The 14,645-nt window shown below is 54.4% G+C and overlaps 1 protein-coding gene across 2 annotated transcripts in view; it reads left to right on the forward strand.

The window, feature by feature from the left end:
- Window positions 1-10,646, forward strand: part of NCAPD2 (non-SMC condensin I complex subunit D2) — a 28,996-nt gene extending 18,350 nt beyond the window's left edge. For both annotated transcript variants that reach the window (XM_028121147.2, XM_028121148.2), the window contains exons 14-32: window positions 292-416; window positions 983-1,216; window positions 1,509-1,683; window positions 1,947-2,031; window positions 3,951-4,084; window positions 4,454-4,586; window positions 4,679-4,763; window positions 4,840-5,007; window positions 5,288-5,457; window positions 6,249-6,360; window positions 6,433-6,556; window positions 6,638-6,793; window positions 7,869-8,046; window positions 8,119-8,213; window positions 8,640-8,720; window positions 8,832-9,015; window positions 9,702-9,828; window positions 9,915-10,076; window positions 10,317-10,646. In XM_028121147.2, the coding sequence (XP_027976948.1) occupies window positions 292-416; window positions 983-1,216; window positions 1,509-1,683; window positions 1,947-2,031; window positions 3,951-4,084; window positions 4,454-4,586; window positions 4,679-4,763; window positions 4,840-5,007; window positions 5,288-5,457; window positions 6,249-6,360; window positions 6,433-6,556; window positions 6,638-6,793; window positions 7,869-8,046; window positions 8,119-8,213; window positions 8,640-8,720; window positions 8,832-9,015; window positions 9,702-9,828; window positions 9,915-10,076; window positions 10,317-10,402 (2,614 nt within the window). In that variant the 3' untranslated portion in view covers window positions 10,403-10,646. The remainder of the gene's footprint in view (window positions 1-291; window positions 417-982; window positions 1,217-1,508; window positions 1,684-1,946; window positions 2,032-3,950; window positions 4,085-4,453; window positions 4,587-4,678; window positions 4,764-4,839; window positions 5,008-5,287; window positions 5,458-6,248; window positions 6,361-6,432; window positions 6,557-6,637; window positions 6,794-7,868; window positions 8,047-8,118; window positions 8,214-8,639; window positions 8,721-8,831; window positions 9,016-9,701; window positions 9,829-9,914; window positions 10,077-10,316) is intronic.
- The last annotated feature ends 3,999 nt before the right edge of the window (window positions 10,647-14,645 follow it).

Here is a 14,645-nt window from a genome sequence, read left to right on the forward strand (position 1 = left end):
AAATAAATAAAATCTTTAAAAATAAATAAGTAAATAAAATAAAATTTGAAAAGCCTTATTTGAGTTTCTTGAAGACTATATAGTAAAGCCTTGTCACTTGAGAAACGGGAAAAGTGTTTTGAGCTCTACCCTTAGTAGGTGCTTCTCAGCTTTGTAAGCATGAGAAGTGTTCCTTTTCTTTGGGGCAGTAGGTCTAGCTTCTTGATGGAACCATGAGGTAGGCTCCGTGACAGAAGGCTGCAGTGATGCTTTTGTGGGTCCCGAGTTGGTAACAAGTCAATGTTCTTCCAGGCAGGCCATCCTTGTCGCTCGAGAAGCCATAGGCCACTTCCAGGAGTCTGAGCCTTTCTGTCACATGGACCCAGAGCAGTCAGAGGAGACCAGGTTCCTGAATCTCCTGGAGACTGTCTTCAAAGGTAATTCCTTTTCCTTTTTCAGTTAGCAAACAAAACATTTCAGCTAGTATATGTGGGCCATGGACTTTATGCCAGATGCTGACCTGGCTAACAGAACCCAGTGCTGAAGAAATCCAGAGGAGAGTTTGCAGTGGCTCTGCTCCAGAACGGAAGCAGCCCAAGGGCCTAAGATTGATAGTCATACGCTGTGAAAGGATGTTTCCAAAACCGTAGAGGACTTTAGAAATCTTTATTGAGAAATGAACCAAGATGTTTTAGCGTAGGTTCTAAATGTGTACCTTTGGGGCGCCTGTTGGGCGTCTGCCTTTGGCTCAGGTCATGATCCCAGAGTCCTGGGATCGAGCCCCCACATCGGGCTCCCTGCTCAGCGGGGAGCCTGCTTCCCCCTCTCCAGCTCCCCCTGCTTGTGTTCCCTCTCTCACTGTCTCTCTCTGTCAAATAAAATCTTTAAAAAAAATAAATGTATACCTTCCCACTGTGGAAACAAATATCCAGGGATGTTAGAGCTGTTGGATTGCCCCATATGCCCTCAAGCAGTAACCATCCTGTAATTCTCTAACTCCTAGGCCCAGCAGCTTCCACACAGAATACCCAGGGGCCGGCAGGGAACATGGGCCCAGAACAGACAGACTGTAAAGACAAGCCCAGTGTGTCAGAGTCTGGGAAATCCCAGGAAAACGATGAACTGGTGAAGCAGGAGATGCTGGTGCAGTATCTGCAGGATGCCTATAGCTTCTCTTTGAAGATTACAGAGGCCGTTAGCATCATCAGCAAGATGATGTATGAAAATACAACAACAGGTATATGCCAGCGTCCCTCTCTACAGAGAGGGACTGGGCCTTGGGGCTGGAAACACCAGTCTTGTCCATATGTTACTGATGACTATTTGCTCCTTCAAAAGGCAGGGATTCTTTATTTCTGTTGACTATGTATAGCCCCATGGAGCATGCGCATTTTAACACACAGTATTTCACGATAGGGCCATCTGGGAGTTGACATTCTCGGGGAGAATGAGGAGAGCTGCCACTTCTAGCTTTAAGTACTGGGGAATTTGGCCAAGCAGATGGGTGACATTTGTGTCTGTCCTCTCAGTCGTACAGGAGGTGATTGAATTCTTTGTGATGGTGTTCCAATTTGGGGTACCTCAGGCCCTGGTCGGGGTGCGTCGCATGCTGCCTCTCATCTGGTCTAAGGATCCTGGGGTCCGGGAAGCCGTGCTTAATGCCTACCGCCAACTTTACCTCAACCCCAAAGGGGACTCCGCCAGGTATATGTGGTACTTTTGCCTTTGCCAGCTTTTCTGAGGTCAGCTTCTCATGGGACGTCTGGCAGGGATGGGGGCATCCTATTGGAGGAGTTCCAAATCCAGAGGCCTGTAGATCTGTAATGGGGCTCGGGGTGGGGCTGGACTTCCAGTCAAGCCCATCTTACATAGTTATCCGATGCTGTGGTCAGATAGCCCTAATAACCTGTGTGCCGGGTTCGAACTTACCAGTTTTTAATGACCTCTGCTCTCTGCTATTCCCACAGAGCCAAGGCCCAGGCTTTGATTCAGAATCTCTCTTTGCTACTAGTAGATGCCTCAGTTGGGACCATCCAGTGTCTTGAGGAAATTGTAAGTCTCCTTTCTTCTACTTTCTTCTACTTTCTTTCTCTTCTTTTCTTCCTTCCTTTCTTTCTTTTTTTAAACTTATTTATTTATTTAAGTAATCTCTACACCTAGCATGGGGCTCAAACTCACAACCCCAAGATCAAGTATCACACATTCCTCCAACAGAGCCAGCCAGGCGCCCCCTTACTTCTACTTTCTTTATTCATTGAACAAGTATTAGTGAGTGTAAGGTTACGGTGTGTTCAGCAATTTGCTCAGCCCCACAAAGTATAAGATTGTTTTCAAGTTCCCAACTTAAAAGGAATCAACCGTATAGTGGACAGCCAAACATAAAACATAGAACGATGTAGCACATAGGTAATTAGTGCCAGAAAAAGTGGCACAAGTAACGTTTATGGTAACATAGTAATACTTCTAATATCCCAGGCGCTGTTCTCAGCAGTTTGCTCGTACGAACTTCTGTGATCCTCACACAATCCTATGGGGTGATACTGTTAATGCACATTTTACAGTGAGAAGTCTGAGGCACTGAGAAGTTAAGGAACTTGGCTAATTACAGCTGGTGCGCCGGAGAGACTTGGGCAATAAGAGCTCTGGACAACATACTCTTAACTTCTGTGTTACTCTGATGAGTCCCAAGTGGGAAAGAGAACAGTGTGAGGTAGGTGGTAGGACTTAAGCAGGGTCTTGATGAGTATGATATAGAGAATCAGAGAAAGGAGGGAAGGACGTAGATGGGAAGCCAAGGAAGAGTACAGAGTTGTGGACTGAAGATCGTGTTCGGGCTGGAAATTGTTACCTGGAAAAGCTAATAAAGTGGGAGTGTCAGTTGGAACTGGATTGTAAAGGTCCGTGAAGGCCTTTCACACGTCCTGGACTTTCCTGGTGTTCGCCAGCATTTCACTGAGGCAGATTTGCTTGTGTGGCATTTGGACTGTGGGGCCCGAAGGCAGAGATGGTGCTGACCACTGGCCTCCACTAGGTGGAGTGTGATGCCGGCCGCCTTTCTCTCTTGCTGGGGGAAAGGAGAGCCTGCTGGCAGCCACTGGCCTGAAGTCTTGTAGGCTAGCTCCTGGTCCAGAGCCCCTACCGTAGGCAAAGAAGAGCTATTTCTACAGGATGAGCAGAGGTGTGGCATGAAGAAGTAGCTGTTTGGGAGACTAGTCCAACACAAACACACGGGTTGGTGGAGAGGAGGCTGCTGTAACTGTGCAGTGTCGGGGCTGGACGGGGTGGGAGGGAAAGCTATGGAACTGCACTTAATGGTAGATGGAGTTTAAAGGAAGAATGGGGGGTGTGCCTGGGTGGCTCAGTTGGTTGGGCATCTGCCTTCGTTCGGCTCGGGTTGTGATCCCAGGGTCCTAGAATCGAGCCCCGCATCGGGCTCCCTGCTCAGCGGGGAGTCTGCTTCTCCCTCTGCCTCAGCCACTCTCTCTCTCTCTCGAATAAATAAATGAAATCTTTAAAAAAAAAAATGAAGAATAGGTAAGACTACATGAGAAAAAAATTAGTTGACAGTGAAGTTCTAAGTACATGTGACTGAGAGTGCCGGTACTCTGGGAGAAGGCAAGGAAGGATGGAGCCTTCTGTTTTAGACACGTTGAGTTGTGGTAACAGTAACAAAACCTATTAGAAATCTCTCAGATGTGGTCAGAACCACGGTTCCACACACAACTGAACAAGGTTACTTTCATTATGTTGTCTTAACAAATGTAGTTTTGAGGCCATGTGGGTGGAAAAGTGACAGAGATGAAAATACCTCCCCAAACCCCAACTTCATGATTCGAGCCTCCTCCTTCCTTTGCTGGGCCTAAGTATTGCTTTTACCCACTTCAGGTTCTCTGTGTTCTTTTCAGAGAAGTGGACCAGGGAGGGGGCGAATCATTATTTTCTGGCCTGAGCCCTTTTTCTTTTCTTTTCAGCTCTGTGAGTTTGTGCAGAAGGATGAACTGAAGCCAGCAGTGACCCAGGTGCTGTGGGAGCGGGCAATCGAGAAGGTCCCCTGCTCTCCTCTGGAGCGCTGTTCCTCGGTCATGCTTCTTGGGATGATGGCGCGGTGAGGCTCAGGTCCAGACAGGCAGTAGGAATAAGAGGGGAAGGGAAGGCTCTGAGAAGGTTCCCTTCCCTTTGGCACCGGCAGTCAGGCCCGGCAGCTGTACATGAGTTGGCTACCTCAATGAAAAGTAAAAATAAAATAGTGCAAGTACCAGCCCCCACCACCCTCCCCCTGCCCAGCCCAGCAGAAATAATGGGATTCAGTCCAGCAAGAGGGATTCTGAGGGCCAGCCATATTAGAGCCTCTCCTGTAGTGCTCCAGGGCTCTCAGAAAGCCTTGCACCGAGTGCCATTACCCACTCCACTTGGCATTATCCCCTACAGAGTGCTGTTCCTGACTACCTCTAACTCTGTGGCTTCCTTCCGCTAGAGGAAAACCAGAAATTGTGGGAAGCAACTTAGACACACTGGTGAGCATAGGGCTGGACGAAAAGTTTCCACAGGACTACAGGCTGGCCCAGCAGGTGTGCCATGCCATTGCCAATCTCTCTGACAGGAGAAAGGTATGCGGGGGTCTCCAAACCAAGGAAAGTGGGGGGGTCCTCTTATCCACTCTCAACACATACCCACGTTTTGTCTTTGCTGTTCTCGGCAGCCTTCTCTGAGCAAACGTCACCCCCCCTTCCGGCTGCCTCAGGAACACAGGCTGTTTGAGCGACTGCGGGAGGTGATCACAAAAGGTGAGCTATCATGAAGGCCTTGGGCAGAATCGAGTCCTTTCTCTGCAGTGGGTAACTTCTCCCTTCTCCTCTGCAGGCTTTGTGCACCCAGACCCACTCTGGATCCCATTCAAGGAGGTGGCGGTGACCCTCATTTACCAGCTGGCAGAGGGCCCTGAGGTGATCTGTGCCCAGATATTGCAGGGCTGTGCGAAACAGGCCCTGGAGAAGCTGGGAGAGAAGAGCAGCACCCAGGAAGGCCCGAGTGAGTGGGCAGGCAACCAGATTCTACTGCTTTCCTTGTCAGGCCAGAAGCCGCTGCCAACATGGCTTCGTACAGCAGCCCGACCTGCCCCCAGACCACTCTCTGTCACTTTTGTCACTCAGATCGGACCAGTCGCTACCACCGCCCCCCACCCCCACCTCTTCTTCGCGGCTTTGCGTATGGCCTGTGAGCAAGGGGAAGAGCCTTCAGAACAGGGTGCAGGGTTCTGTGAAACCTGATTTTGTCTTTTTCTCCCTGCTTTCCCTCTCCCCTCCTGCAGAGGATGCCCCCATGCTCCCCACTTTCCTGCTGATGAACCTGCTGTCCTTGGCTGGAGACGTGGCTCTGCAGCAGCTGGTGCATTTGGAACAGGCAGTGAGTGGAGAGCTCTGTCGGCGCCGGGTTCTTCGGGAAGAGCAGGAGCAGAAGACTAAGGACCTAAAGGAGAAGGTGAATAAAGTGCCTGGGCATTTGGGTTTGTGTCCCAAGCCTTGCCCAGATTTGTTTCATGGCCTGTTGTCATTCACATTTCCTCTGGGGATCCCTGCTTTCCTACTGTTAAATAAAATGAGAAAGAGGCTCTGCTCCTTATTGTTGCTACTCTGCGAAAGATTAGTGAGAACAAAGATGGAGCAGTCCGTTCACCATCACCCAGGAAGGAAGGTTTTAGGGAAACACAGGGCACTGAGTTAGGGACCTCAGGCTGGCCCCCAGAGGCGCTGCTTATGAGGACGAGCACACCCCCGGCCCCCCCTTCCCATCAGCCTTCGTCACTGGGCCTGCCACCTGATGGGGACATTGTGTACTCCACTAGAGGCAGTGATGTCTTGCAAACCAGTAAGACACAGAGCCTTGCAGCCGTGGAATAAGGTCTGATCTTTGTGACCTTGAACCACTGTCCACGTGATCCGTCTATTGACCGTATACAGGAAACGACCTGCTTCCCTGAGGATGGGTTCCGAGGTGGAGGCATATGCTTTGGCAACTTGAATATAAATGCCATTTGTTCAATTTTGAATTTGCCAACTCAGATTTGGCAACGTGAAAACAAAACTACAGAGACCTAGTTCTTTTCCTCTGGAATTCAGGAGCCCTCCCTCTCCACAGACACATTTGGCAGTTGTAGGAGGGGTTGTGCAGCACCAGGCTTTCCCCAGATGCAGTCCTGCAGAATGAAAGATAGGCTGCAGTCAAAAACGCTGTCCCGGTTGAGCTGTGATGCCTGGTTTCTTCCCCACTAGAACGCCAGCTCTGAGACCACCATGGAGGAGGAGATGGGGCTGGTGGGTGCTGCTGCTGATGACACGGAGGCAGAACTCATCCGCAGCATCTGCGAGAAGGAGCTGTTAGATGGTAAGACTGGCTGAGGGGCTTGCTCCCCGGCCAAGATAACCCGTCCCAAACCGAGAGCTGTTCTGCTGACAGGCACACAGGTCCTGGCTGCCTTTGTTCCGCTTCTGCTCAAAGTCTGCAACAGCCCTGGCCTCTACAGCAACCCGGAGCTCTCTGCGGCGGCTTCACTTGCCCTGGGCAAGTTCTGCATGATCAGGTAGGTCCTGGGGGCAGGAGCGCCCGCTCTGAGAGGATGGGGATCGACGGTCTCCCTGATGGTCCTCTCCTGGCCCCCTAGTGCCACTTTCTGTGACTCCCAGCTTCGTCTGCTGTTCACCATGCTGGAAAAGTCCTCACTGCCGATTGTCCGGTCTAACCTCATGATTGCTACCGGGGATCTGGCCATCCGCTTTCCCAACCTGGTGGACCCCTGGACACCTCATCTGTATGCTCGGTAAGAGAGCCCTCATGATACTTCTATTTTTTTTTTTTTTTAAGATTTTTATTTATTTGACAGAGAGCACAGAGGGAGCGGCAGGCAGAGGGAGAGGGAGAAGGAGAAGCAGGCTCCCCGCTGAGCAGGGAGCCTCATACGGGGCTCAATCCCAAGACCCTAGGATCATGACCTGAGCCGAAGGCAGACGCTTAACTGACTGAGCCACCCAGGCACCCCCCTCATGACACTTTAGCAGGCCTCACCAGCTCTGGGAGGATGCAGTTCAGCCAGTATGAGAATCACTAAAACTGTGTTTGCTCTTTAACATTACCCTGAACATCTGCTTGATACTTGACCTGTACAGGCCCTGGCTAAATATGGCCCCAAAGGGATTGGCGCCTTTATCCAAAGCCTTGGCTACAAGCTTGGCCTCTTTCCCCAATCCATTTTCTAACTGCTTCTAGGATGTCACATTAAGAAGGGGTAATAGAAGGGCACCTGACTGGCTCAATCAGTAGAGCATAAGACTCTTTTTTTTTTTTTTTTAAAGATTTTATTTATTTATTTGACAGAGACAGTGAGAGAGGGAACACAAGCAGGGGGGGTGGGAGAGGGAGAAGCAGGCTTCCCGCTGAGCGGGGAGCCCGATGCAGGGCTCGATCCCAGGACCCTGGGATCATGACCTGAGCCGAAGGCAGACGCTTAACGACTGAGCCACCCAGACACCCCAAGCATAAGACTCTTGATCTTGGGGGGCACCTGGGTGGCTCAGTTGTTAAGCGACTGCCTTCGGCTCAGGTCATGATCCCAGGGTCCTGGGATCGAGTCCCGCATCGGGCTCCTTGCTCAGCAGGGAGTCTGCTTCTCCCTCTCCCCCTGCTTGTTCTCTCTCTGTCTCTCTCGCAAATGAATAAATAAAATCTTTAAAAAAAAAAAAAGACTCTTGATCTTGGGGTCATGAGTTCAAGCCCCACGTTGGGGGTAGAGTTTACTCAAAAAAAAAAAAAGAAGAAGAAGAAGAAGGGGTAATAGATTCCTGCTGAGGGCCTTTCCTGCCAGCGTTGGTCCCAGTGACTTAAGATTTCATTCTCAGGCTCCGGGACCCAGCTCAGCAAGTTCGGAGAACGGCGGGGCTGGTGATGACCCACCTGATTCTAAAGGACATGGTGAAGGTAAAGGGGCAGGTGAGCGAGATGGCCGTGCTGCTCATCGACCCCGTGCCTCAGATCGCTGCCCTGGCCAAGAACTTCTTCAATGAGCTTTCCCACAAGGTGAGAGGCAACCAGGCAGCTGCTGAGGGAACAGGCACACCACCGTCTCTCTAACGTAACTCTCTCTCCCAGGGCAATGCGATCTATAACCTCCTTCCAGATATCATCAGCCGCCTGTCAGACCCCGAGGGAGGGGTGGAGGAAGAGCCTTTCCACACCATCATGAAGTACGGTTCCCTGGGCCCAGGAGCACATTTTTCATGTAGCACATGCTTAGGAATCAGACAAACCTGTGTTTGAATTCTAGCTCTGCTACTTTTTAGCTATATGGCCTTGAGCGTTGACTTAACCTCTCTGTGCCTGTTCCTCCTCTAGGAAATGAGGCCTAGGATACTTGCCCCTTAGTTCTTGAGAGGATGCAGCACAATCACGTTTCTAACGTGGTAGTCACACAGTGGTCCTCACCATCCGGCAGCTGCTTTTTGTTATAAATTCCCATTCTCGGTGAACATGTCTCTGGGGGTGGGGCGGACCTTTTTCTGAGGGCACAGGAAGAGGGCAGGAGGAATGGCCAGGAGGGTGACAGAGGGCTGGTGCTGGGGGAGGGATGGCTGCCCCTGGGACCTCACACGCCCACATCTCCCCTCCCTCAGGCAGCTCCTCTCCTACATCACCAAGGACAAGCAGACCGAGAGCCTGGTGGAGAAGCTATGCCCGCGCTTCCGCACAGCCCGGTAGGCTGCCGTCCCCCTGGGGCAGCCCTGAGGCCGTGGGAGCCTGCCGAGGAAGGATGGGCCTTTGCCTCTCCGCCCCGCGGCTCCTCACGAGGCCCTTGCCGTCTGCAGGACTGAGCGGCAGTACCGGGACCTGGCTTACTGCGTGTCACAGCTGCCCCTCACAGAGCGAGGCCTCCGCAAGATGCTGGACAACTTTGACTGCTTTGGGGATAAACTGTCAGATGAGTCCATCTTCAGTGCTTTTTTGTCGGTCGTGGGCAAGCTGCGGCGTGGGGCCAAGCCCGAGGGCAAGGTGAGCCTGGCTGCCCGCCGCCCTCCAAACACTGGCCCAGCCCGCCTCACCTGCCCCAGCCCGCACTGCAGCCAAGTCACCGGCACCGCCTGAGACTGGCTCTTTCCGTCTCCAATTCCCGTTTGTTTCTTTTTATCTTTTTTAAAATAAACTTTATTTTCTAGAGCAGTTTTAGGTGCAAAAGCAAAATTGAGTGGAAGGTACAGAATTCTTCCATATGCCCCCTGCCCCCACACATGTACAGCCTTCCCCACGATCAACGTCCCCCACCAAAGTGGCACATTTGCTACAATTGAGGAACCTGTGTTGACACATCATTATCACCCAAAGTCCCTAAGTCACTCTTGGTGTGCATTCTCTGGGTTTGGACAAGTGTGTAATGCCCTGTGTCCATCATTCTAGTATCATACGGTGCAGTTTCACTGCCAAAGAAGTCCTCTTTGCTCCCCCACTGACCCTCTGTCCCCCCAACCCCTGGCAACCATTTATTTGTTTTACTGTTGCCACAGTTTTGCCTTTTCCAGAACATCCTATATTTGCAGTCATGCAGTATGTACCCCTCTCAGCTTAGGTTCTCTCGGTGATCTACATTTAAGTTTTCACCATGTCTGCATGGACTTGTCTCTTTTCCATCATAGAAGTAACTGTGTCTCCAGGCCTGCTCTTCGTCTCTTCTTCCCTTCCAGGCTATAATAGATGAATTCGAACAGAAGCTTCGGGTCTGCCACACCAGAGGGTTGGATGCAGTAGAAGACCTTGAGGTTGGCCAAGGGGGTAGCCAGAGAGCCCCATCAGCCAAGAAACCGTCCACTGGTATGTGAGACAGCCTCACGGGTGAGAGATCCGGCCCTCCTCTCAGAGGTTCCTTTTTTGGGGACTCGTGTCTCTGCCTTTTCCAGTTTCTAAGCGGCACCAGCATCTGGCTTCTGCAGCCTCATCAGACGGTGACTTTGTCACCCCCAAGCCCTGCCGTATTGCCCATCGGCATCAAAACACTCAACAGCGAGTTTCAAAAAAGAAACCCAGAATCGTCTTCTCGAGTGATGAGTCCAGCGAGGAAGGTATGATGCTCCCTCCCGGCCTTGGTCCAGAGGGGGCGTAATTTGGGGGGGTGAGGCCGGTTCTGCTGGGGTCCTGCTGTGTAGATTGTCTCCACCCCCTCCCCCGAGGTGTCTTCCCCGCACACAGTTTGGGTTTTGTTTCTGCTGCGTGGTCTGGGGCCGTCCCACTTGTTGCCTGAGATCTACTTTTCACCATCTTTGTGACTCAGCTTTTTCTCATTCCTCCAATCCTCTGAGTAGAGCTTTCAGCAGAGATGACAGAAGATGAGACACCCAAGAAGACCACACCCATCCGCCGAGCACCTCCTCGAAGGCACAGGCCCTAAGAGGTCATGTTGCCTGTTCCTGTCCCTGCTGTGCAGGGTGCCTTGTGGTGTGACCTAGAAGTCCATTGCTCTTGTAAAATACTTGTTTGCCTGTCTTCTTGTCTTTTTAATATATAATGGTCTTTATAATGTAAAGCGTCTCTCTTAAACTAGCCCAGCTGAACTGAATTGAGCTGCTTTCACTGGAATATATGTCTGCCAGTCTCCTTGTTTCCTAGTGAATAAATGTTTTTATATACTTTTAGACATTTTCCTAGGCTTGTCTGTTTCATCTTTCACATTGGACCAGATGCGGGAGGCAGGGAGAGGATTATCAATCCAGAAAGAGGAGCCCCAAAGTCCTGGGGCCTATCTCAAGATCGGATAAGCTCCATTCTCCCTCGGTGCCTCACCTTCCCCTTCTCGACCTCCCCACACTGCACAAGTGACAGGAGCAGCGAAGCACGCAGTGTCTAGTCTCCAGATCAACGCGCTCCACCTGGGGGCGGTTTTGCCCTCCAGGAGACATTTGGCAATGCCTAGAAATTTTTTTGTCGTCACAACCTAGGTGGGAGGGATGCTGTCTATCAGCATCTAGTGGGGAGAGACCAGGGATGTTGCTAGATAAGGTATCATGCAGAAGACAGACCCCACAACAGAATGATTCAGCGCAAAGCGTCAATCTGTGGTGCTGAGGTGGAGAAACCCCTCTAGACCAGGGGCTGGTCTCTGTGCTCCCCTCCCCCATTTGTGCTCCCCGAGTCCGACTCTGGGACAGGTGACTGACAGGTGACCACCAGGCCGATGGAAGATCAGGTCCCCTCCACCATCTCTGGAGACTGTCTGCCTACCAAGGCATCGCCTGACTGTTACGGGGTCTGTGGGAAGTCAGCACCTCACACAGGCACTGCTTTAGCCTGCCCACCCCCTCAGCTCCCCAAGTCTGCTCTGCTGAGTCACCTGGACCAGGAGGCAGCAAGTGTGCTCTCATGAAGACACTGGTGTCTTTGCTGTCATGACAACGGCAGACTGCATCGGTAATGCTCCATGGGCACCGAGCTCCCTTTTTGGCAGAAGACACTAATGAGAAAGGACATGCATGTGGCAAAAGGGGAGATGGGAGCTCAGCCACACATTCTAGGTAGTGTGGGAGCATGGAGGGGCTCTGAAGGGAAAGGGTTAATGGTCCTGGTTGAGCCTGAGCAGGAATGGAAGGTTAGCAGCTGAGTCCCTACCCCAGGCCCCAGCCCATTGCTTGTGGCGCTTCCCTTGTCCCATCACCATTAGGTGCCCTCTGGCCCTGCTCTTGGGGTTTGTGAAAAGCCTGGGAACTGACCATGCACATGGCTGCCAGGCAGACACAGATTTGGCTCTGGGGCCCCAAGGAGGGAGGGCAATCCCAGAAAGGGCAGGGACTGGGGGGTTGGAGTCGGGGTGCGGGAGAGCAAGCTCTCTGCCTTTTAAGCAAAGGTTATCACCAGGCGGGCTAAACTTAGCCGCAGACTCCAGCTAGAAAAGGGGGCTGGTCTCAGGTTACGCTGGGCCAGCAAAGAGGTCCCTGGATCCCCAGCCCCCAGCACCTGCTGATCGGCCATGTCCATTCCACCCCCCCCCTTCCAAACCCTCGTTCTCGGCTCAAGCATTCTGAACGGAGCCCTTCTTCCATCCTCAGCTGGCAAAACCGGCACAGCTGGGGCTCCCGATTGTTGGAAGAGAATGGATCCCTCCCTCTACCTCGCGTGGGGCTGGGGGCCGGTTCCCACCACGTGCCCAAGACCTCCCAATTCTTTCCCTCTTCTGGACTCCTCACCCTGCCCCCAACATCCCCGGGGCGCGCAGGCAGGAAAGGGGAGTCCCTGGCTCTGGGGCTGGCCGGCACGTCCCAGGATGGGGAGGGACTTCCGCCCTCACGTCCCCCTCTCTGGCCGGGGCTGGGGACGGTGAAAGGGGCACTGTCTCCCGGCCTGGGCAGCACAGCACTCAGGTCTCCCAGCAGCGACTCTGTGGGAGGCCTCCGGCCTTGCGTCCTCCCCCTGCGGCCCAGCCCCGCCTGGGGGAGAGCAGCTGGTACAGCTGGTGCACACAGGGCCTGGTTTGTCCGCCCCAATTATCAGCTCTCCCGGCTGCCCGAGCTTGCAGGACAGCGTGACCTTCAGTGCAGAAACCTCCCCCCAACCCCCAGCCACCTCCCGAGCCTCCTTCCTCTCCAGGCCCCCGGCCCAGGAAGGCGGGGAGCCAGGGCCTGGAGAGGGGGAAGTGGGGGCTGGGCAGAGCCCGGCAGGAGGCAGGCGGACCCCTCCCGGGCCTTTTCCTCTGCGGTTCCCCCGCCACTACCGAAGAGACTTGAGGAGAAGTTCCTCAACCTTCCCGCCTCTCGGCCTCTGAAAGAAAGGGGACGGGAAGTGGCCGCGTGCAACCGCGAGGGGTCCCGGCTCCGGCTCCAATTCCCCATCCCACCAGTTCCCAAAATCCTCCCGTTTCATCTGTGCAGCAATTTTGATGGCCCTGGCTCCCGGAGGCTTTCCGTTGTCACCAGGAGCCCGGTCCTGGGGTCCAAAGTCTCCTGCATGCCCACAGGATGCCCACGAGTGCCATTAGCGATCACCTCCTCCCCTTAGGCTGGTCTCAGTCCCCTCCCCCACTCCGTCACTAGCCCACACGTTTGGTGCGTGCACACGGGAAGAAGCGGGCGGGTCCAAAAAAAAAAAATTGGGCCCGGCTACTCGAAGCTTTACGGGCGCACGTAGCTCAGGGCCTCCGCGCCCTTGGGCCCCGACTGGGCGAGCCGGCGGGAGGCGGGGCCCGCGCCCCCACGCCCCCTCCCGCCCCGCCCCGGCGCTATAAATTGAGACTGCAGGCTCCGCTGGTGCTCTCTGCTCCTCCCCGTTCGACAGACAGCCGCAAATTCTGGTGCAGTGCCAGGTAAAGCCCGGCTAAGCCAGGCGGAGGAGAGCCGCGAGAGGCCTGGGCACGGCTCCGAAGGGGGCCCGGGGTGCTCGTGGACCCGGGTTGGGCTGCGCGGCCGCGGGTCGGGCGTGCCCGGCCGGACCTCCGCATTGCAGGGGCGGGAGGACGGACGTGCCCGAGCGCTGGGTGGGAATGGAGGCCTGGGGGGAGGGGAGGGCAGCGGCCGGACTGCAGCCGCCGTCCGCCCCCGCCCGCCCCTGCGCTCTAATGCTCGCCTTCCTCTCCCCGCAGCCGCGTCCCTGAGACACGATGGTGAAGGTCGGAGTGAACGGGTGAGTTCGGGCCTGGGGTGGGGGGCATCGAACCCTGCGGCCCGGGTGAGCGCGTGGGTGGGGGACGTGAGTGCGGTGGTCCTACCCGCCCCCCGCAAGGAGAACTCAAGGTCGGCGCTCTGACCTGAAGGAGTCTCCCGCCGCAAAGGGCCTCGTGGCCCCCACCCCATCCCCGGCTGTGGCGCCTCCCGCAACGCCGCCCCTGCCGGCTCGAGCCGCCCGCAGCCTTCCCCTCCCACCTGCCTCGGATCCGAGGGAGTGCCGCCCTCCCGGCTTAGGATACATCCCCTTAATCCCCCGGCCGGGGCTTCTTTCTTTGCTTTCGCGCCCTGCGGGGTCACGTGCCGGGGAGGCGCCCCTCCCCCCCAGCCTCCCCTCCCCCGCCACCTCGCCGGCGCGGCCCCGGGCTCCCGGACCTCGGCTGGGTGCGCAGCCCGCCGGGACCGCTCGTTTGCGGTAACCCAGCCGCCATGTTGCAACGGGGAAGGAAGTGAAGGAACCACCGTTAGGAAACCTCCCGTAGCTCTTTACTGTTCCTCCTTCCTCGTCTATGACTAACGCTCCTCGGCCTGCCTCAGTGGGGTGGAGTCGCCTCTGTCCTCTAAGCCAGGTGAGGCAAGGCTTCCCGCAGCCTTGCTCTCGAAAGAGCTGGACTTCAGAACTCTGACCACACACCATCCCCTAAGCTGCCAACCAGATTTCCCTCAGGGATGCTCTTCCTAGATGAGCCTCTGATGAATCAGAAACCTGGCTATGGGGGAGTCCTGTGTTTTTTTCTTTTTTTTCTTTATGCGGAGAGGTGTGGTAGCTGCAGCTTAGTGCCATGTTGGGGGAGCTGAGTCATGGGTAGTTAGAAATTTTCCACCACAAAATGGCTCCTGTGGTGGCAGCCCCTGCCATCACACTGGCTCTCCTCCAAGCACCCTTCTTCCTTCGATGCCTAGAGCTGACCCAACCCTAAGGGCCAAGGCTATAAAGGTCACGGGGAGGATTAGGTGTCTGTGAGCCGTGGGCATCCTGCCCTT

The sequence above is a fragment of the Eumetopias jubatus genome, unplaced genomic scaffold (genome assembly GCF_037043125.1).
Source record: "Eumetopias jubatus isolate StellerSeaLion01/CBP00866 unplaced genomic scaffold, mEumJub1_p1.0 scaffold_8, whole genome shotgun sequence".
Taxonomy (NCBI): Eukaryota; Metazoa; Chordata; class Mammalia; order Carnivora; family Otariidae; genus Eumetopias; species Eumetopias jubatus.